Source organism: Salvelinus namaycush, chromosome 12 (genome assembly GCF_016432855.1).
Source record: "Salvelinus namaycush isolate Seneca chromosome 12, SaNama_1.0, whole genome shotgun sequence".
In the NCBI taxonomy this organism is placed as follows: domain Eukaryota; kingdom Metazoa; phylum Chordata; class Actinopteri; order Salmoniformes; family Salmonidae; genus Salvelinus; species Salvelinus namaycush.
The window spans coordinates 6,627,305-6,648,290 of record NC_052318.1 but is presented as its reverse complement, the minus strand read 5'-3'; the positions used below and the strand labels follow the sequence as shown (position 1 = coordinate 6,648,290).

Sequence of the window (20,986 nt, the reverse complement as noted above, 5' to 3'; positions counted from 1 at the left end):
CCTGACTCTGCGTGCAATGAATGCAAAAGAAGTGACACAATTTCCCTAGTTAATATTGCCTGCTAACATTAATTTATTTTAAATAAATATGCAGGTAAAAAAAAATACTTCTGTGTATTGATTTTAAGAAAGGCATTGATGTTTATGGTTAGGTACATTCGTGCAACGATTGTGTTTTTTTCACGAATGCGCTTTTGTTAAATCATCCCTCGTTTGGCGAAGTAGGCTGTGATTCGATGATAAATTAACAGGCACCGCATTGATTATATGCAACGCAGGACAAGCTAGTTAACCTAGTAATATCATCAACCATGTGTAGTTAACTAGTGATTATGTGAAGATTGATTGTTTTTCATAAGATAAGTTTAATGCTAGCTAGCAACTTACCTTGGCTCCTTGCTGCACTCGCGTAACAGGTGGTCAGCCTGCCACGCAGTTTCCTCGTGGAATGCAATGTAATCGACCACAATCGACGTCCAAAAATGCAGATTAACGATTGTAATGTAAAAATTGGCAATGCCGATTCATCGGTCGACCTCTACAATAAATAGGCCATAGTGGCGAAATAATTACAATTTAGCATTAACACTGGAGTTATAGATGTGCAGATGATGATGTGCAAGTAGAGATACTGGGGTGCAAAAGAGAAACAAAAAAATAACAATATGGGGATGAGGTAGTTGGGTGGGCTATTTACAGATGGGCTGTGTACAGGTGCTGTGATCGGTAAGCTGCTCTGACAGCTGATGCTTAAAGTTAGTGAGGGAGATATAAGTCTCCAGCTTCAGTGATTTTTGCAATTCGTTCCAGTCATTGGCAGCAGAGAACTGGAAGGCGGCCAAAGGAGGCGTTGGCTTTGGGGATGACCAGTGAAATATACCTGCTGGAGCGCGTGCTACGGGTGGGTGTTGCTATGGTGACCAGTGAGCTGAGATAAGGTGGGGCTTTACCTAGCAAAGACTTAGAGATGACCTGGAGCCAGTGGGTTTGGCGACGGATATGAAGCGAGGGCCAGCCAACGAGAGCGTACAGGTCGCAGGGGTGGGTAGTATATGGGGCTTTGGTGACAAAACGGATGTCACTGTGATAGACTACATCCAATTTGCTGAGTAGAGTGTTTTGTAAAAGACATCGCCGAAGTCAAGGATTGGTAGGGTAGTCAGTTCTACGAGGGTATGTTTGGCAGCCTGAGTGAAGGAGGCTTTGTTGTCATGCCCTGACCGTAGAGATCCTTTTTATGTCTCTATTTTGGTTGGTCAGGGCGTGAGTTTGGGTGGGCATTCTATGTCTGGTGTTCTATGTTGTCCTTGTTTTGTATTTCTATGTGTTTGGCCTGGTATGGTTCCCAATCAGAGGCAGCTGTCTATCGTTGTCTCTGATTGGGGATCATACTTAGGTAGGCTGTTCCCACCTGTGTTTGTGGGTGGTTGTTTTCTGTTTTGTGTGTCGTCACCTTTCAGAACTGTTCGTTTGTCGTTTTTGTTGTTTTGTCAAGTATTTCATATTTTATTAAAGTAATATGAACACTTACCACGCTGCACCTTGGTCCTCTTCTCCTTCTCCCGACGACGTTCGTTACAGTTGTTGCGAAATAGGAAGCCGATTCTATATTTAATTTTGGATTGGAGATGCTTAATATGAGTCTGGAAGGAGAGTTTACAGACACCTAGGTATTTGTAGTTGTCCACATATTCTAAGTCAGAACCGTCCAGAGTAGTGATGCTAGTCGGGCGGGCGGGTGCGGGCAGCGATCGGTTGAAGAGCATGCATTTTGTTTTACTAGCATTTTTAGAGCAGTTGGAGGCCAAGGAAGAAGTGTTGCATGGCATTGAAGCTCATTTGGAGGTTTGTTAACACAGTGTCCAAAGAAGGGCCAGATGTATACAGAATGGTGTCGTCTGCGTAGAGGTGGATCAGGGAATCACCCGAAGCAAGAGCGACATCGTTGATATATACAGAGAAAAGAGTCGGCCCGAGAATTGAACCCTGTGGCACCCCCATAGCGACTGCAAGAGATCCGGACAACAGGCCCTCCGATTTGACACACTGAACTCTAGCTGAGAAGTAGTTGGTGAACCAGGCGAGGCAGTCATTTGAGGAACCAAGGCTATTGAGTCTGCCGACAAGAATGTGGTGATTGATGGAGTCGAAAGCCTTGGCCAGGTCGATGAAGACGGCTGCACAGTACTGTCTTTTATCGATGGCGGTTATAATAACGTTTAGGACCCTGAGCGTGGCTGAGGTGCACCTATGACCAGCTCGGAAACCAGATTGCCTAGTGGGGAAGGTACGGTGAGATTCAAAATGGTTGGTGGTCTGTTTGTTAACTTGGCTTTCGAAGACTTTAGAAAGGCAGGGCAGGATGGATATAGGTCTGTAAAAGTTTGGGTCTAGGGTGTCTCCCCTTTTGAAGAGGGGGATGACCGCGGCAGCTTTTCAATCTAATGGGTTAATCCGCCTTTGAAATCACACTGTGTCTGCCAATATATCACCCATCGATTCACACCAGTAGTGAGTGAGATTGTCCCACACACACATGGTTACACACACACACACACACACACACACACACACACACACACACACACACACACACACACACACACACACACACACACACACACACACACACACACACACACACACACACAGAGCGAAACAGAACAGAACTTTATTCTAAATTTCTTTGAGGATTTTCTGTTTGATGAACAGATGGTGAATATCTGACAAGATGTTGCTATAACACCTGCACATCTGTGTACGCGACCAGTAAACTTTGATTTTGTTTGATTTTAAAAATGCTCACAGCAATTACGTGTAGGGAGCGGAGCACACACATCATACCAGTATGAAATACATGTATACTGATATTTATATTCTATAGTTGTTGTTTTACCTCACAGGACAAACAATGTGTGCATTTTGTGTTCAGCTATACCTTGTCCACAATAAAGAAGCAAGATAGAACTTGGTTGTTAATGAGAAGAAAACAATTCACCCTCTGGCGCATCATTCCCTCTGAATCTTTAATACTATTCCATTCTCTTTGTTGGTGGAATTCTTCCACCAGGTTCTCCTCTGATGATAAGGAAAGAAAACGTTGGGAAAAGGAGTTCAAAAACTGGATCCTCCTGGGGCCTAATTAGGTCAGCATGTTTCCCGACTTGGAGATATCATTTGGAATTCCGTTTCCATGTGGAATGTGAATATGATTTAGATGGTAATTATCCCCCCCCCCCCCCCCCCCCTCCGTTCAGCCCGCTCTGTTCTACTCTGCTTTGTGTTCTCCGATACGCCTTTTCGTCATGTATTGAGCATGCTGCTCTGCCCTGACACTGTGTGTGTGTGTGTGTGTGTGTGTGTGTGTGTGTGTGTGTGTGTGTGTGTGTGTGTGTGTGTGTGTGTGTGTGTGTGTGTGTGTGTGTGTGTGTGTGTGTGTGTGTGTGTGTGTGTGGTATGAGGGTGTTTGTGTTTGTTTTTATCGCTGTATGTAGAACAATGTGATTTAAAGGAGAAGTGTTCCTAAACTCCAGAAACTCCCAAGTGTTTCCATACATTGAACCTAGTTCAGTGGTGTTTGCCCTCTCTCTCCATGGAGTGCAGATCTGAGATAGCTGCAACAACAGGTCACATGACTCGTGACGTTCCTGGATGCAGGCCTCGCTCCGCGCCGATTGCAGTGAATGTATGATTGTTTCATTGAAAGTGTACAGCTGAATTAGGGATTTTATCAGAAGTACTATCGGTTTTGAGTCAGTAAATGTAACTTTTTTTTTCTAATCTGAAACTGCTGATGCTGCTGTATTTCTATGGGCTGGATCTTCAGCAGTACCAAAATACAAAGGCGTGTTTGAGAAGAGATGGGGACATAGCTAGCGCGCGGAGCTATGAGAAGAGATGGGGACAAAGCTAGCGCGCGGAGCTATGAGAAGAGATGGGGACAAAGCTAGTGCGCGGAGCTATGACAAGAGATGGGGCCAAAGCTAGCGCGCGGAGCTATGACAAGAGATGGGGCCAAAGCTAGCTAGCTAGCCTGACTCTATGTAGCCTAGCCTGACTCTATGTAACCTAGCCCGACTATGTAGCCTGACACTTATGTAACCTAGCCTGACTCTTATGTAACCTAGCCTGACTCTTATGTAACCTAGCCTGACTCTATGTAACCTAGCCTGACTCTATGTAGCCTAGCCTGACTCTATGTAGCCTAGCCTGACTCTATCTAGCCTAGCCTGACTCTTATGTAACCTAGCCTGACTATGTAGCCTGACTCTATGTAGCCTAGCCTGACTATGTAGCCTAGCCTGACTCTATGTAACCTAGCCTGACTCTATGTAACCTAGCCTGACTCTATGTAGCCTAGCCTGACTCTATGTAACCTAGCCTGACTCTATGTAGCCTAGCCTGACTCTATGTAACCTAGCCTGACTCTATGTAACCTAGCCTGACTCTATGTAGCCTAGCCTGACTCTATGTAACCTAGCCTGACTCTATGTAGCCTAGCCTGACTCTATGTAACCTAGCCTGACTCTATGTAACCTAGCCTGACTCTATGTAGCCTAGCCTGACTCTATGTAACCTAGCCTGACTCTATGTAACCTAGCCTGACTCTATGTAACCTAGCCTGACTCTATGTAGCCTAGCCTGACTCTATGTAACCTAGCCTGACTCTATGTAGCCTAGCCTGACTCTTGAAGTTGGAGTGTCTCCTATTGTAGATGATGATCAGACAAAGATTTACAGCTCAGCGACCTTATTTAAAGTTGAAGTCGGAACTTTACATACACTTAGGTTGGAGTCATTAAAACTCGTTTTTCAACCACTCAACAAGTTTCTTGTTAACAAACTATAGTTTTGGCAAGTCGGTTAGGACATCTACTTTGTGCATGACACAAGTAATTTTTCCAACAATTGTTTACAGACAGATTATTTCACACATTCACTGTATAACAATTCCAGTGGGTCAGAAGTTTACATACACTGAGTTGACTGTCCCTTTAAACAGCTTGGAAAATTCCAGAAAATTATGTAATAGCTTTAGAAGCTTCTGATAGGCTAATTGACATAATTTGAGTCAATTGGAGGTGTACTTGTGGATGTATTTCAAGGCCTACCTTCAAACTCAGTGCCTCTTTCCTTGACATCATGGGACAATCAAAATAAATCAGCCAAGACCTCAGAAAAACAATTGTAGACCTCCACAAGTCTGGTTCATCCTTGGGAGCAATTTACAAATGCCTGAAGGTACCACGTTCATCTGTACAAATGATAGTACGCAAGTATAAACACCATCGGACCACGCAGCCGTCATACCGCTCAGGAAGGAGACGCTTTCTCTCTCCTAGAGATGAACGTACTTTGGTGCGAAAGTGCAAATCAATCCCAGAACAACAGCAAAGGACCTTGTGAAGATACTGGAGGAAACAGGTACAAAAGTATCTATATTCACAGTAAAACGAGTCCTATATCGACATAACCTGAAAGGCCGCTCAGCAAGGAAGAAGCCACTGCTCCAAAACCACCATAAAAAAGCCAGACTACGGTTTGCAACTGCACATGGGGACAAAGATCATACTTTGTGGAGAAATTTTCTCTGGTCTGATGAAACAAAAATAGAACTGTTTGGTCATAATGACCATCGTTATGTTTGGAGGAAAAAGGGGGAGGCTTGCAAGCCGAAGAACACCATCCCAACCGTGAAGCACGGGGGTGGCAGCATCATGTTGTGGGGGTGCTTTGCTTCAGGAGGGACTGGTGCACTTCACAAAATAGATGGCATCATGAGGGAGGAAAATGATGTGGATATATTGAAGCAGCATCTCAAGACATCAGTCAGGAAGTTAAAGATTGGTTGCAAATGGGTCTTCCAAATGGACAATGACACCAAGCATACTTCCAAAGTTGTTGCAAAATGGCTTAAGGACAACAAGGTCAAGGTATTGGAGTGGCCATCACAAAGCCCTGACCTCAATCCCATAGAAAATGTGTGGGCAGAACTGAAAAAGCATGTGCGAGCAAGGAGGCCTACAAGCCTGACTCAGTTACACCAGCTCTGTCAGGAGGAATGGGCTAAAATTCACCCAACTTATTGTGGAAAGCTTGTGGAAGGCTACCCAAAACGTTTGACACAAGTTAAACAATTAAAGGCAATGCACCAAATACTAATTGAGTGTATGTAAACTTCTGACCCACTGGGAATGTGATGAAAGAAATAAAAGCTGAAATAAATCATTCTCTCTATTATTATTCTGACATTTCACATTCTTAAAATAAAGTGGTGATCCTAACTGACCTAAGACAGGGCATTTTTACTAGGATTTGTGAAATACTGAGTTTAAATGTATTTGGCTAAGGTGTGTGTAAACTTCCGACTTCAACTGTACTTTCCTATTTGAACATAGAGATGTTACATAACGGTCCTCATTTGTAAATTGTGTTGGATCCAATAGGCTAAATGAAACAGGAGAGAACATAGTGCTTATCCACACGTAAGCCGTCAGTGTCCTGGCTAGCCCTGTCTCGATCTTGTCTGTCTCGATCCTGTCTATCTCGATCCTGTCTCGATCCTGTCTGTCTATCCTGTCTTTCTATACTGTCTGTCTCAATCCTGTCTGTCTATCCTGTCTGTCTCAAACCTGACTGTCTCAATCCTGTCTGTCTATCCTGTCTTTCTCTATCCTGTCCTGTCCCTGATTTTCAGGATGTCCATACCGCTGACTGTACTGTACATCTCTCTCCATCACACTATATGGCTGCTTCTCAAATGGCACCCTGTTCCCTATATAAGGGCCCTATGGGCCCTGGTCAAAAGCAGTGCACTATATAGGAAATAGGGTGGCATTTGGTACACACAAGAGGACAGCTGTCCCTCACAGTGAGGGATAAGCAGCACACACACAGGCCTGATGTGTTTGTCCAGTAATGGACTCATGGCTCATGTCATGGTGCTAAGCTAAAAATGGTACCACTTGGCATACAGACAGTCAGTTGCCCAAGTTGTGTCACAGGCATCACATCGGTGACTATTGTGTCCCGAGCTAAAGGGGGTTCTTTCATGAGGCTCTCCATTCCCAGCTCCTCTCTATGTCTTGTCTGTATTGGCACTTAGTGCTTGGTCTCTCAGCATCATACTCCCTGGCTCATTGGAACACAATAAGATAACAAAAAACACACACAAACAAGAGCTATCTCAAATCAAAGCAAATCAAATGTTATTGGTCACATACACATATTTAGCAGATGTTATTGGTCACATACACATGTTTAGCAGATGTTATTGGTCACATACACATATTTAGCAGATGTTATTGGTCACATACACATATTTAGCAGGTGTTATTGGTCACATACACATATTTAGCAGATGTTATTGGTCACATACACATGTTTAGCAGATGTTATTGGTCACATACACATATTTAGCAGGTGTTATTGCGGGTGTAGTGAAATGCTTGTGTTCCTACAGTAGCTCCAACAGTGCAGTAATATCTAACATTTCACAACAATACACACAAATCTAAAAGTAAAATAATGGAATGAAGAAATATATAAATATTAGGATGAGCAATGTCAGAATGGCATTGACTAAAATACATTAGAATACAGTATATACATATGAAATGAGTAAAGCAGTATGTAAACATTATTAAAGTGACTAGTGTCCCATTATTAAAATGACCAGTGACCTCAGAGACACACATCCTGCTTTTACCATCGTCGACACAGAATATTTCTCCAGTCTGGTTTACAAGAGGAGGTGGTGGGGATTGTGTCTGGCTCACTTGGTCACAGATGTATTACCTCAGTGGTGTTAAAGGAGAGGTTTACACAAAATCCAGAAACTCCCAAGTGATTCCATACATTGAAACTATTTCAGTGAAGGTTGCCCTCTATCCCTTTCTCTCCCTGGAGTGCAGAACTGAGACAGCTGCAAACACGAGTCACGTGACTCGTGACGTTGCTGGATGCAGGCCTTGCTCTGCTCCATTGTCAGTGAATGTATGAGTCACAAATCTGTAAACTGTGGACCAATTCATTGTTTTATTGAAAGCATACAATCGAGTGAGCTATTTTTGTGTTCTTTTCCACCTGAAATATTTGCAATTATTTTCTATCGTTATTTTATGTGGCCGGCTGCCACAGCAGCGGAGACGGGTAACAACTGTGCATGTGCACGTGCACCCTCGTGAGGGAAAACCCTGCTACATAGAAATGTCACAATATGCCCTTATATGGAGCTTGATGTCACAGATTCAAGTATTGTTTGGGGGAGAATTAGTGAGGTTTACAAAGCATGCTCATGACCCAGACTGACCAGGTGAATCCAGGTGAAAACTATGATCCCTTATTGATGTCAATTGTTAAATCCATTTCAATCAGTATAGATGAAGGGGGGGAGACGGGTTAAAGAAGGATTTTTAAGCCTTGAGACAATTGAGACATTGATTGTATCTGTCTGCCATTCAGAGGGCAAGAGAAAATATTTAAGTGCCTTTGAACGGGGTGTGGCAGTAGGTGCCAGGTGCACCGGTTTGAGTGTGTCAAGAACTGCAACGCTGCTGGGTTTTTCACGCTCACAATTTAATCCATTTTAAATTCAGGCTTTAACACAACAAAGAGTGGAAAAAGTCCAGGGGTGTAAATACTTTCTGAAGCACTGTACGTAAGTATGTGGAAGGGGAGGGGAGTATAGTGTATATGAATATGAAGCAGTAGCAAGAGAAGATGCAGTCTGCTGATGCCAATTCAATGCCCAAGAACAAAGTCCTCCTCATTCAGCCTCTGCTAGTTTAGGAGGAGGTCGTCATGGGAACCTTAAATCTCCTACACCGGCAGACAACATGGAGGTGCACTAGGGTAAACATATAACAACCCAGTCTTCTCTCTCTTTCACTCCCACTATCTTTCACTCTCCCTCCCTCTCTTTCACTCGCTGTTTCTCTCTCTTTCACTCCCACTATCTTTCACTCTCCCTCCCTCTCTTTCACTCGCTGTTTCTCTCTCTCTCTCTCTCTCTCCCTCTCTCTCTCTCTCTCTCTCTCTCTCTCTCTCTCTTTTAAAAACACAAAACACATCTATATCTTTTCCTTTCATCACCTCTCTCTCTTTCCGACATGCTGCTCCTGGAAAAAAACATAATTATTTAAAAGCTTTGTCTTGTTTGTTTTAATGTTAATTATTTTAATCAGGACCAAGCTTTGCCGGTTTAGCACTCTGTTAGCGTGTGTCTGTGTGTGTGTGCGTGTGCATGCGTGTGCGTGCGTGCACGTGTGTGTGTGTGTGTGTGCGAGCAAGGGACTAGTCTCTTTAGGTCTAAAGAGACGTTGGAACAATACAATTAAACCTGCAAATGAGAGGCCGCTCCACACAGCTCACTAGACAGAGTGTGTACCGTTATCTCTGAGAGGATTGCATAGCAACAGTGTAGCCAGGCAGGCACAGACTCTAAAACAGATGCATCTGCTAGACTCTAGAGGAAGACCAGGGAAGATGTGTCAAAGGCAGGAATCGATCGAACCACAATCTGCTTGAGGGAAAACTCACCATCGACTCGTTTTGTTTTTCATCTAAAAAACAACTTCCATCCGTTCTAGGCATGCCAGTTGGATTCTCTTAACCTCACAGTGCTAGAACGAGATATTCTACGTGATACATCTCAGTTCTGGATGTCCTGACCTGAATCACTGTTTTGGTACGTTCAGTCCACAGATCATGTGGGGTAGCTAAGTTATTTTGGTTGTGTGTGACGTGGGCAGACGGGAAACTACAGGGTTAGATGAGGAGACAGAGGATGTTACTTGATAGACTGGGTGTTGGGGGTGAGGAGGGTGAGGAGGGTTATGAATACTAGACACAGCTCCTCCATTTAGAGACACATCTCCTCTGCTGGCTGTTATAGCAGAGCTTACCGCTGCAGCATACACCAACACCCAGCAGCACATACACTCATATACACAGCCATAAAGGCTCTGTCTTCTTCGAGGTTGGTAAATTACACGTTGAGTAAAGAGAGGGGTGGGGAGTCGGGGACTCTTGAGAGGCTGTTAATGTGAACAATGAGTTGTGTGGGAGTAGTGGTGGCATAGATATGGCAGCAGGTTGTTCAGACAGACAGACAGACAGACAGACAGACAGACAGAGAGACAGACAGACAGACAGACAGACAGACAGACAGACAGACAGACGGACGGACGGACGGACGGACGGACGGACGGACGGACGGACGGACGGACGGACGGACGGACGGACGGACGGACGGACGGACGGACGGACGGACGGACGGACGGACGGACGGACGGACGGACGGAGCATCTGCCCCTAAATTCCTCCGTAGTGTCGCAGCTCATCGACGCTCCCTAGTGAGGGGTTGCCTTAATTAAACATCCCAGATTGTCCTACCTTCCTCTGTGGCTTAGATAGTCCTCTACCTTCCTCTGTGGTTTAGATAGTCCTCTACCTTCCTCTGTGGTTTAGATAGTCCTCTACCTTCCTCTGTGGTTTAGATAGTCCTCTACCTTCCTCTGTGGCTTAGATAGTCCTCTACCTTCCTCTGTGGCTTAGATAGTCCTCTACCTTCCTCTGTGGTTTAGATAGTCCTCTACCTTCCTCTGTGGCTTAGATAGTCCTCTACCTTCCTCTGTGGTTTAGATAGTCCTCTACCTTCCTCTGTGGTTTAGATAGTCCTCTACCTTCCTCTGTGGTTTAGATAGTCCTCTACCTTCCTCTGTGGTTTAGATAGTCCTCTACCTTCCTCTGTGGTTTAGATAGTCCTCTACCTTCCTCTGTGGTTTAGATAGTCCTCTACTTTCCTCTGTGGTTTAGATAGTCCTCTACCTTCCTCTGTGGTTTAGATAGTCCTCTACCTTCCTCTGTGGTTTAGATAGTCCTCTACTTTCCTCTGTGGTTTAGATAGTCCTCTACCTTCCTCTGTGGTTTAGATAGTCCTCTACTTTCCTCTGTGGTTTAGATAGTCCTCTACCTTCCTCTGTGGTTTAGATAGTCCTCTACCTTCCTCTGTGGTTTAGATAGTCCTCTACTTTCCTCTGTGGTTTAGATAGTCCTCTACCTTCCTCTGTGGTTTAGATAGTCCTCTACCTTCCTCTGTGGTTTAGATAGTCCTCTACCTTCCTCTGTGGTTTAGATAGTCCTCTACTTTCCTCTGTGGTTTAGATAGTCCTCTACTTTCCTCTGTGGTTTAGATAGTCCTCTACCTTCCTCTGTGGTTTAGATAGTCCTCTACTTCCCTCTGTGGTTTAGATAGTCCTCTACCTTCCTCTGTGGTTTAGATAGTCCTCTACCTTCCTCTGTGGTTTAGATAGTCCTCTACCTTCCTCTGTGGTTTAGATAGTCCTCTACCTTCCTCTGTGGTTTAGATAGTCCTCTACCTTCCTCTGTGGTTTAGATAGTCCTCTACTTTCCTCTGTGGTTTAGATAGTCCTCTACTTTCCTCTGTGGTTTAGATAGTCCTCTACCTTCCTCTGTGGTTTAGATAGTCCTCTACTTCCCTCTGTGGTTTAGATAGTCCTCTACTTCCCTCTGTGGTTTAGATAGTCCTCTACTTTCCTCTGTGGTTTAGATAGTCCTCTACCTTCCTCTGTGGTTTAGATAGTCCTTGACTTTCCTCTGTGGGTTAGTCCTCTACCTTCCTCTGTGGTTTAGATAGTCCTCTACCTTCCTCTGTGGTTTAGATAGTCCTCTACCTTCCTCTGTGGTTTAGATAGTCCTTGACTTTCCTCTGTGGTTTAGATAGTCCTCTACCTTCCTCTGTGGTTTAGATAGTCCTTGACTTTCCTCTGTGGTTTAGATAGTCCTCTACCTTCCTCTGTGGTTTAGATAGTCCTCTACCTTCCTCTGTGGGTTAGATAGTCCTTGACTTTCCTCTGTGGGTTAGACAGTCCTCTACCTTCCTCTGTGGTTTAGATAGTCCTCTACCTTCGTCTGTGGTTTAGATAGTCCTCTACGTTCCTCTGTAGTTTAGATAGTCCTCTACCTTCCTCTGTAGTTTAGATAGTCCTCTACCTTCCTCTGTAGTTTAGATAGTCCTCTACCTTCCTCTGTGGGTTAGATAGTCCTTGACTTTCCTCTGTGGTTTAGATAGTCCTCTACCTTCCTCTGTGGTTTAGATAGTCCTCTTCCTTCCTCTGTGGTTTAGATAGTCCTCTACCTTCCTCTGTGGTTTAGATAGTCCTCTACCTTCCTCTGTGGGTTAGATAGTCCTTGACTTTCCTCTGTGGTTTAGATAGTCCTCTACCTTCCTCTGTGGTTTAGATAGTCCTCTACCTTCCTCTGTGGTTTAGATAGTCCTCTACCTTCCTCTGTGGTTTAGATAGTCCTCATCACAAAGCAAGACAGCCAAAAATAGCAGCTTCCTTTGCCATTTCTCTAAGCCCCTAAAATAGAGATGGGTTAATTGAGACGTTTGTGTCCCACACACACACATATGTCTGTTAGTGTTGTCTTAGTGGATTCTCTGAAGTCTAGTATGTTTCTCCCAGATAATAATAATAGTTCTGGATCATTGTCAACGGTTGGCTGCCTGGCCACTCTGTTGGGGTCTGTAAAGACTGACTCTATCTCCCATCCCTATATATGAACACCAGTATAGCGTTTATCTATCATCTTTAATATTGTAGAGAAAGAGAGGGGGTGTGGGGTGGCTCCTTTGTCATGAAATTTCCCTGTCAACCACAGAATGGAGTGCCCCCGAGTGTGCGACGTATGGAAGTAAAGATGTCATTTGTATCTGATCTCATGCGATTGAGTTGTGGCAACCTATTGTGAACGCGTCCCTGTCACAGACGGAAGCAGCAGGCTATCTCTGTGTATAATTCTCCATGTTCACCATTCCATGTTATTGTAGAGATCTGATGTGTGTCTGGGAGATGTGTGAGAGGGTTTTGCATATGAATGGGTTGGTGACAGTGAGGGGCAAGCGTGGTGCGAGGGGGTAGTGGTATTGTGAAGACTGCAGGTTGTTGTAGTGCTGGTCCAGGCCTTTCATCAGCCCTGAGGTAGGCTAGCAGCACACATAATTGATTCGATCCATGGACATGCTATCTGAGCAGGCCTTTCTGCTCGGGAGAGAGCAGGTCTTCAAAGACTTGAGGATCACATGAAAGTAGACCTTTTCACTCCACTCTGCGTCTTTCCCTACCTATTTCAAGTCATTAACCACTTCAATTTCATATAGTTGGGTTTTGAAAGTAGATTTCACGGTTGTCAATGAGATGAAGGGAACAGAACATGACTCTTTCAGGCATACAGTAGGTCGGTAATGTACTTTACTGTCGTATTGTGTATCTCAGTGAGGTAACGTGTTGTTTTCCGTTTGTGTTTTCTGTTCCAGCTGACATCATATCCACGGTTGAGTTCAACCCAACTGGAGAGCTGCTGGCGACCGGGGACAAGGGAGGGAGAGTAGTGGTGTTCCAGAGAGAACAGGGGGTAAGACCAGCCAAGACTCCGTACTCATCATGTCACATCACATCCTGTTTTCCTATGAGTCACTAACTCAGGGGTCTCCAACCTTGTTCCTGGAGAACTACCCTCTTGGAGATTGTCACTCCAACCCCAGTTGTAACTAACCTGGTTCATTTGATCAACCAGCTAATTATTAGAATCAGGTGTGCTAGATTAGGGTTGGAGTGAAAACCTACAGGATGGTAGCTCTCCAGGAACAGGGTTGGAGTGAAAACCTACAGGAGGGTAGCTCTCCAGGAACAGGGTTGAAGTTAAAACCTACAGGACGATAGCTCTCCAGGAACAGGGTTGGAGTGAAAACCTACAGGACGATAGCTCTCCAGGAACAGGGTTGAAGTTAAAACCTACAGGAAGATAGCTCTCCAGGAACAGGGTTGGAGTGAAAACCTACAGGACGATAGCTCTCCAGGAACAGGGTTGAAGTTAAAACCTACAGGACGATAGCTCTCCAGGAACAGGGTTGGAGTGAAAACCTACAGGACGATAGCTCTCCAGGAACAGGGTTGAAGTTAAAACCTACAGGAAGGTAGCTCTCCAGGAACAGGGTTGGAGTGAAAACCTACAGGACGATAGCTCTCCAGGAACAGGGTTGGAGTGAAAACCTATAGGACTGTAGCTCTCCAGGAACAGGGTTGGAGTTAAAACCTACAGGAAGGTAGCTCTCCAGGAACAGGGTTGGAGTTAAAACCTACAGGAGGATAGCTCTCCAGGAACAGGGTTGGAGTGAAAACCTATAGCAGGGTAGCTCTCCAGGAACAGGGTTGGAGTGAGAACCTATAGGACTGTAGCTCTCCAGGAACAGGGTTGGAGTTAAAACCTATAGGACTGTAGCTCTCCAGGAACAGGGTTGGAGTGAGAACCTACAGGACTGTAGCTCTCCAGGAACAGGGTTGGAGTTAAAACCTACAGGAGGGTAGCTCTCCAGGAACAGGGTTGGAGTGAAAACCTACAGCAGGGTAGCTCTCCAGGAACAGGGTTGGAGTGAAAACCTACAGCAAGGTAGCTCTCCAGGAACAGGGTTGGAGTGAAAACCTACAGGACTGTAGCTCTCCAGGAACAGGGTTGGAGTGAAAACCTACAGGAAGGTAGCTCTCCAGGAACAGGGTTGGAGTTAAAACCTACAGGACGATAGCTCTCCAGGAACAGGGTTGGAGTTAAAACCTACAGGAAGGTAGCTCTCCAGGAACAGGGTTGGAGTTAAAACCTACAGGAGGATAGCTCTCCAGGAACAGGGTTGGAGTGAAAACCTATAGCAGGGTAGCTCTCCAGGAACAGGGTTGGAGTGAGAACCTACAGGACTGTAGCTCTCCAGGAACAGGGTTGGAGTTAAAACCTACAGGAGGGTAGCTCTCCAGGAACAGGGTTGGAGTGAAAACCTACAGCAGGGTAGCTCTCCAGGAACAGGGTTGGAGTGAAAACCTACAGCAGGGTAGCTCTCCAGGAACAGGGTTGGAGTGAAAACCTACAGGACTGTAGCTCTCCAGGAACAGGGTTGGAGTGAAAACCTACAGGAAGGTAGCTCTCCAGGAACAGGGTTGGAGTTAAAACCTACAGGAAGGTAGCTCTCCAGGAACAGGGTTGGAGTTAAAACCTAAAAGGCGGTATCTCTCCAGGAACAGGGTTGGAGTTAAAACCTACAGGAAGGTAGCTCTCCAGGAACAAGGTTGGAGTTAAAACCTACAGGAGGGTAGCTCTCTAGGAACAGGGTTGGAGTTAAAACCTAAAAGGCGGTATCTCTCCAGGAACAGGGTTGGAGTGAAAACCTACAGCAGGGTAGCTCTCCAGGAACAGGGTTGGAGTGAAAACCTACAGGACTGTAGCTCTCCAGGAACAGGGTTGGAGTGAAAACCTACAGGAAGGTAGCTCTCCAGGAACAGGGTTGGAGTTAAAACCTACAGGACGATAGCTCTCCAGGAACAGGGTTGAAGTTAAAACCTACAGGAAGGTAGCTCTCCAGGAACAGGTTTGGAGTGAAAACCTACAGCAGGGTAGCTCTCCAGGAACAGGGTTGGAGTGAAAACCTATAGGACTGTAGCTCTCCAGGAACAGGGTTGGAGTTAAAACCTACAGGAAGGTAGCTCTCCAGGAACAGGGTTGGAGTTAAAACCTACAGGAGGATAGCTCTCCAGGAACAGGGTTGGAGTGAAAACCTACAGCAGGGTAGCTCTCCAGGAACAGGGTTGGAGTGAGAACCTACAGGACTGTAGCTCTCCAGGAACAGGGTTGGAGTTAAAACCTACAGGAGGGTAGCTCTCCAGGAACAGGGTTGGAGTGAAAACCTACAGCAGGGTAGCTCTCCAGGAACAGGGTTGGAGTGAAAACCTACAGGACTGTAGCTCTCCAGGAACAGGGTTGGAGTGAAAACCTACAGGAAGGTAGCTCTCCAGGAACAGGGTTGGAGTTAAAACCTACAGGAAGGTAGCTCTCCAGGAACAGGGTTGGAGTTAAAACCTACAGGAGGGTAGCTCTCCAAGAACAGGGTTGAAGTTAAAACCTAAAAGGCGGTATCTCTCCAGGAACAGGGTTGGAGTTAAAACCTACAGGAAGGTAGCTCTCCAGGAACAGGGTTGGAGTTAAAACCTACAGGAGGGTAGCTCTCTAGGAACAGGGTTGGAGTTAAAACCTAAAAGGCGGTATCTCTCCAGGAACAGGGTTGGAGTGAAAACCTACAGCAGGGTAGCTCTCCAGGAACAGGGTTGGAGTGAAAACCTACAGGACTGTAGCTCTCCAGGAACAGGGTTGGAGTGAAAACCTACAGGAAGGTAGCTCTCCAGGAACAGGGTTGGAGTTAAAACCTACAGGAAGGTAGCTCTCCAGGAACAGGGTTGGAGTTAAAACCTACAGGAATGTAGCTCTCCAGGAACAGGGTTGGAGTTAAAACCTACAGGAGGGTAGCTCTCTAGGAACAGGGTTGGAGTTAAAACCTAAAAGGCGGTATCTCTCCAGGAACAGGGTTGGAGTTAAAACCTACAGGAAGGTAGCTCTCCAGGAACAGGGTTGGAGTTAAAACCTACAGGACTGTAGCTCTCTAGGAACAGGGTTGGAGTTAAAACCTAAAAGGCGGTATCTCTCCAGGAACAGGGTTGGAGTGAAAACCTACAGCAGGGTAGCTCACCAGGAACAGGGTTCGAGTGAAAACCTACAGGAAGGTAGCTCTCCAGGAACAGGGTTGGAGTTAAAACCTAAAAGGCGGTATCTCTCCAGGAACAAGGTTGGAAAGCCCTGCACTAACCATTCGACATCAAGCTCAGCGTTTCCCAAACTTGGTCCTGGGGACCCAAGGGGGGCACGTTTTGGTTTTTGCCCTAACACTACGCAGCTGATTCAATTAATCATCAAGCTTTTGAATCAGCCATGTAGTGCTAGGGCAAAAACCAAAACGTGCACACTTTGGGGTCCTGAGGACAGAGTTTGGGAAACACTGATCTAGCTAATGAACCTTCATCCAATGAACCTATACGGAACCTTTAATGAAATAACATCATCGCCACATTCGTTATCATTCATTGATGGTGTTCCAGTTACATTCCCTGGGTTACTGTGTAGTAGTAGTGGTGTTGAAAGGCTGTGGATGTTTATTCAGTGGTGGTAGGAGGTATTATGGAGAGATTACGGTTGACTCTGGGAGGCCTATAGCATTTCCTGTGGAAGCTGGATGGAATGACTAGACAGCGTCTGAATCTTCTGTCTCGCTGTGGTGAAAATATGAATGTCAGGGACTGACTGACTGAATCCCCCTGTCAGGGACTGACTGACTGAATCCCCCTTTCAGGGACTGACTGACTGACTGAATCCCCCTTTCAGGGACTGACTAACTGAATCCCCCTTTCAGGGACTGACTGACTGACTGAATCCCCCTTTCAGGGACTGACTGACTGACTGACTGAATCCCCCTGTAAGGGACTGACTGACTGACTGAATCCCCCTGTCAGGGACTGACTGACTGAATCCCCCTTTCAGGGACTGACTGACTGAATCCCCCTGTCAGGGACTGACTGACTGAATCCCCCTGTCAGGGACTGACTGACTGAATCCCCCTGTCAGGGACTGACTGACTGAATCTCCCTGTCAGGGACTGACTGACTGAATCCCCCTGTCAGGGACTGACTGACTGTATCCCCCTGTCAGGGACTGACTGACTGAAACCCCCTGTCAGGGACTGACTGAATCCCCCTGTCAGGGACTGACTGACTGAATCCCCCTGTAAGGGACTGACTGACTGAATCCCCCTGTCAGGGACTGACTGACTGACTGACTGAATCCCCCTGTCAGGGACTGACTGACTGACTGACTGACTGACTGACTGACTGACTGACTGAATCCCCCTGTCAGGGACTGACTGACTGACTGACTGACTGAATCCCCCTGTCAGGGACTGACTGACTGACTGAATCCCCCTGTCAGGGACTGACTGACTGACTGACTGACTGAATCCCCCTGTCAGGGACTGACTGACTGACTGACTGAATCCCCCTGTAAGGGACTGACTGACTGAATCCCCCTGTAAGGGACTGACTGACTGAATCCCCCTGTAAGGGACTGACTGACTGACTGAATCCCCCTGTCAGGGACTGACTGAATCCCCCTTTCAGGTACTGACTGACTGAATCCCCCTGTCAGGGACTGACTGACTGAATCCCCCTGTCAGGGACTGACTGACTGACTGACTGAATCCCCCTGTAAGGGACTGACTGACTGACTGAATCCCCCTGTCAGGGACTGACTGACTGAATCCCCCTTTCAGGGACTGACTGACTGACTGAATCCCCCTTTCAGGGACTGACTGACTAAATCCCCATGTCAGGGACTGACTGACTGAATCCCCCTGTCAGGGACTGACTGACTGAATCCCCCTGTCAGGGACTGACTGACTGAATCCCCCTGTCAGGGACTGACTGACTGACTGACTGAATCCCCCTGTCAGGGACTGACTGACTGAATCCCCCTGTCAGGGACTGACTGACTGAATCCCCCTGTCAGGGACTGACTGACTGTATCCCCCTGTCAGGGACTGACTGACTGAAACCCCCTGTCAGGGACTGACTGAATCCCCCTGTCAGGGACTGACTGACTGAATCCCCCTGTAATTGACTGACTGACTGAATCCCCCTGTAAGGGACTGACTGACTGAATCCCCCTGTCAGGGACTGACTGACTGACTGACTGACTGAATCCCCCTGTCAGGGACTGACTGACTGACTGACTGAATCCCCCTGTCAGGGACTGACTGACTGACTGACTGACTGAATCCCCCTGTCAGGGACTGACTGACTGACTGAATCCCCCTGTCAGGGACTGACTGACTGACTGACTGAATCCCCCTGTCAGGGACTGACTGACTGACTGACTGACTGACTGACTGACTGACTGACTGACTGACTGAATCCCCCTGTAAGGGACTGACTGACTGAATCCCCCTGTAAGGGACTGACTGACTGAATCCCCCTGTAAGGGACTGACTGACTGACTGAATCCCCCTGTCAGGGACTGACTGAATCCCCCTTTCAGGTACTGACTGACTGAATCCCCCTGTCAGGGACTGACTGACTGAATCCCCCTGTCAGGGACTGACTGACTGAATCCCCCTGTCAGGGACTGACTGACTGAATCCCCCTGTCAGGGACTGACTGACTGACTGACTGAATCCCCCTGTAAGGGACTGACTGACTGACTGAATCCCCCTGTCAGGGACTGACTGACTGAATCCCCCTGTCAGGGACTGACTGAATGAATCCCCCTGTCAGGGACTGACTGACTAACTGAATCCCCCTGTAAGGGACTGACTGACTGACTGAATCCCCCTTTCTTCCTCTTCCTCCTTTCCCTTCATTTTCTTTCCGGCTGATTTCAAGGCGCTCCATAGTATCCACTAATCCCCACACCAGAGGCGTCTCCCGTCTCCCGTCTCCCGTCTCCCCCCTCCTTTCCCCCTTCCCCTGTCTTTACCCCCGCAGAAGGCAAATCTGTTTCCATTAATACCCTCCCCTCCTGTTTGGTCATCTGATTTGGCTCTATTGATTGTGAAGCTTCCTGAGGTGAGACCCGACCTGCCGTGTTGGCTGAGCTGAAGCTAGGTTGCTGGGTTCCCATTGAGCTATCTCTGCCATCCTGACTACACATCTTGACAACCTTACAATAGATTTAACCCGCTTTTGCCTGAGTTCTTGAATTTCTACCATGTGGAGGCAAAATGGCTGTACAATGTCAGCGGTTATGTCAACCTGTACGATACCGGAGACGGATTTTGGAGACTGGTCCACGTACTACAGTCCCCGTGCTTTGTTGGTTCCTGGGTTTTTGACAGCCCCCTCCTGTATGTATGCTTGATATAGAAAGCAGAAACCAGGCCATCGACACATTTGCTGCTGTGCAAGTCTTGGGTTGCTGTTTCCTAAATGTTGTCTATTCATTGCAAATAGGACGATCCCCACTCTCTGTATCCTCCCCTGTATCCTCATGCTGAAACACTGGCCTATAAAATAAATCTAATCAAATTGTATTAGTCACATACAGTTTACAGCAGGTGTAAAAGGTGCAACAAAATGTACTAGCTCCCTCAACAATGCAGTACATTAGTCAATAACAATATCAACAATCAACTAGTAAAACAACAAGTAGAGGTAATAATGGACTGGATGTACATTGTTTTTACAAACATAAAGTGGGTAGTGACTAGGTCATGCAGTGCATGTCTTAATAGCTGAATAATAGCAGAACATCTTCCACAAACTCAAACATCCTTGTTGTTTCAGAGTAAGAACCAGCCTCACAGGAGAGGGGAGTACAATGTTTACAGCACCTTCCAGAGCCACGAGCCTGAGTTTGACTACCTGAAGAGCCTGGAGATCGAGGAGAAGATCAACAAGATACGATGGCTGCCTCAACAGAACGCTGCCTACTTCCTCCTCTCCACCAATGGTGAGCCACCTCCTCCTCTCCACCAATGGCAAGCCACACTGCTAGTCCTAGTGAAATCTAGGAAGGAACAGGCGTTATGTGAGCAGAGTCGTGCATATTCGTTCTAAAATGCTCACGCTATTTTTTGGTTGCACGTTGGGTTACAGAGAATATACAGAGAATAAGGTGCCATTTTGTTTTCTGTGTGACCAACATCATGTTTTTCATCACCTTCTACTCCTGTTTGTTCTAGTGACATCAGCATATCTAACTGCTCACTAGACCAGTCGATGTTCATGTTTGTTAATGGTTCCATTACCGCCATGACATTATTTATTGTATTGTAAGGGCCATTGGTGTTAGCCAAGCAGCCGTTTTATGTTGAGTTAAGTGCCACCAGAGGCAGGAAGTGACCTTTACAATACTGCAGTACCCTTCCTTTCGCCTTTCAGTAAATGTATTAGACGGGGAACTTGAATCAGCAGACTGACTCCTGGACATCAGTGGAACAAGCTAGGCTGGCATCAGGAACTTTGATCAGGTTAATTGGAGGCTGATATATTTCTTATCTATTTATGTCATGCCAACCCTCAGCAGTGGCCTGCTTCCAATA

General features: G+C 46.3%; 1 protein-coding gene across 2 annotated transcripts in view; it reads left to right on the top strand.

Annotated features, from left to right (window-relative positions):
* Nucleotides 1-20,986, top strand: part of LOC120056438 (serine/threonine-protein phosphatase 2A 55 kDa regulatory subunit B beta isoform) — a 154,612-nt gene that overhangs the window by 111,580 nt on the left and 22,046 nt on the right. For both annotated transcript variants that reach the window (XM_039004596.1, XM_039004597.1), the window contains exons 2-3: nucleotides 13,343-13,440; nucleotides 20,229-20,394. In XM_039004596.1, the coding sequence (XP_038860524.1) occupies nucleotides 13,343-13,440; nucleotides 20,229-20,394 (264 nt within the window). The remainder of the gene's footprint in view (nucleotides 1-13,342; nucleotides 13,441-20,228; nucleotides 20,395-20,986) is intronic.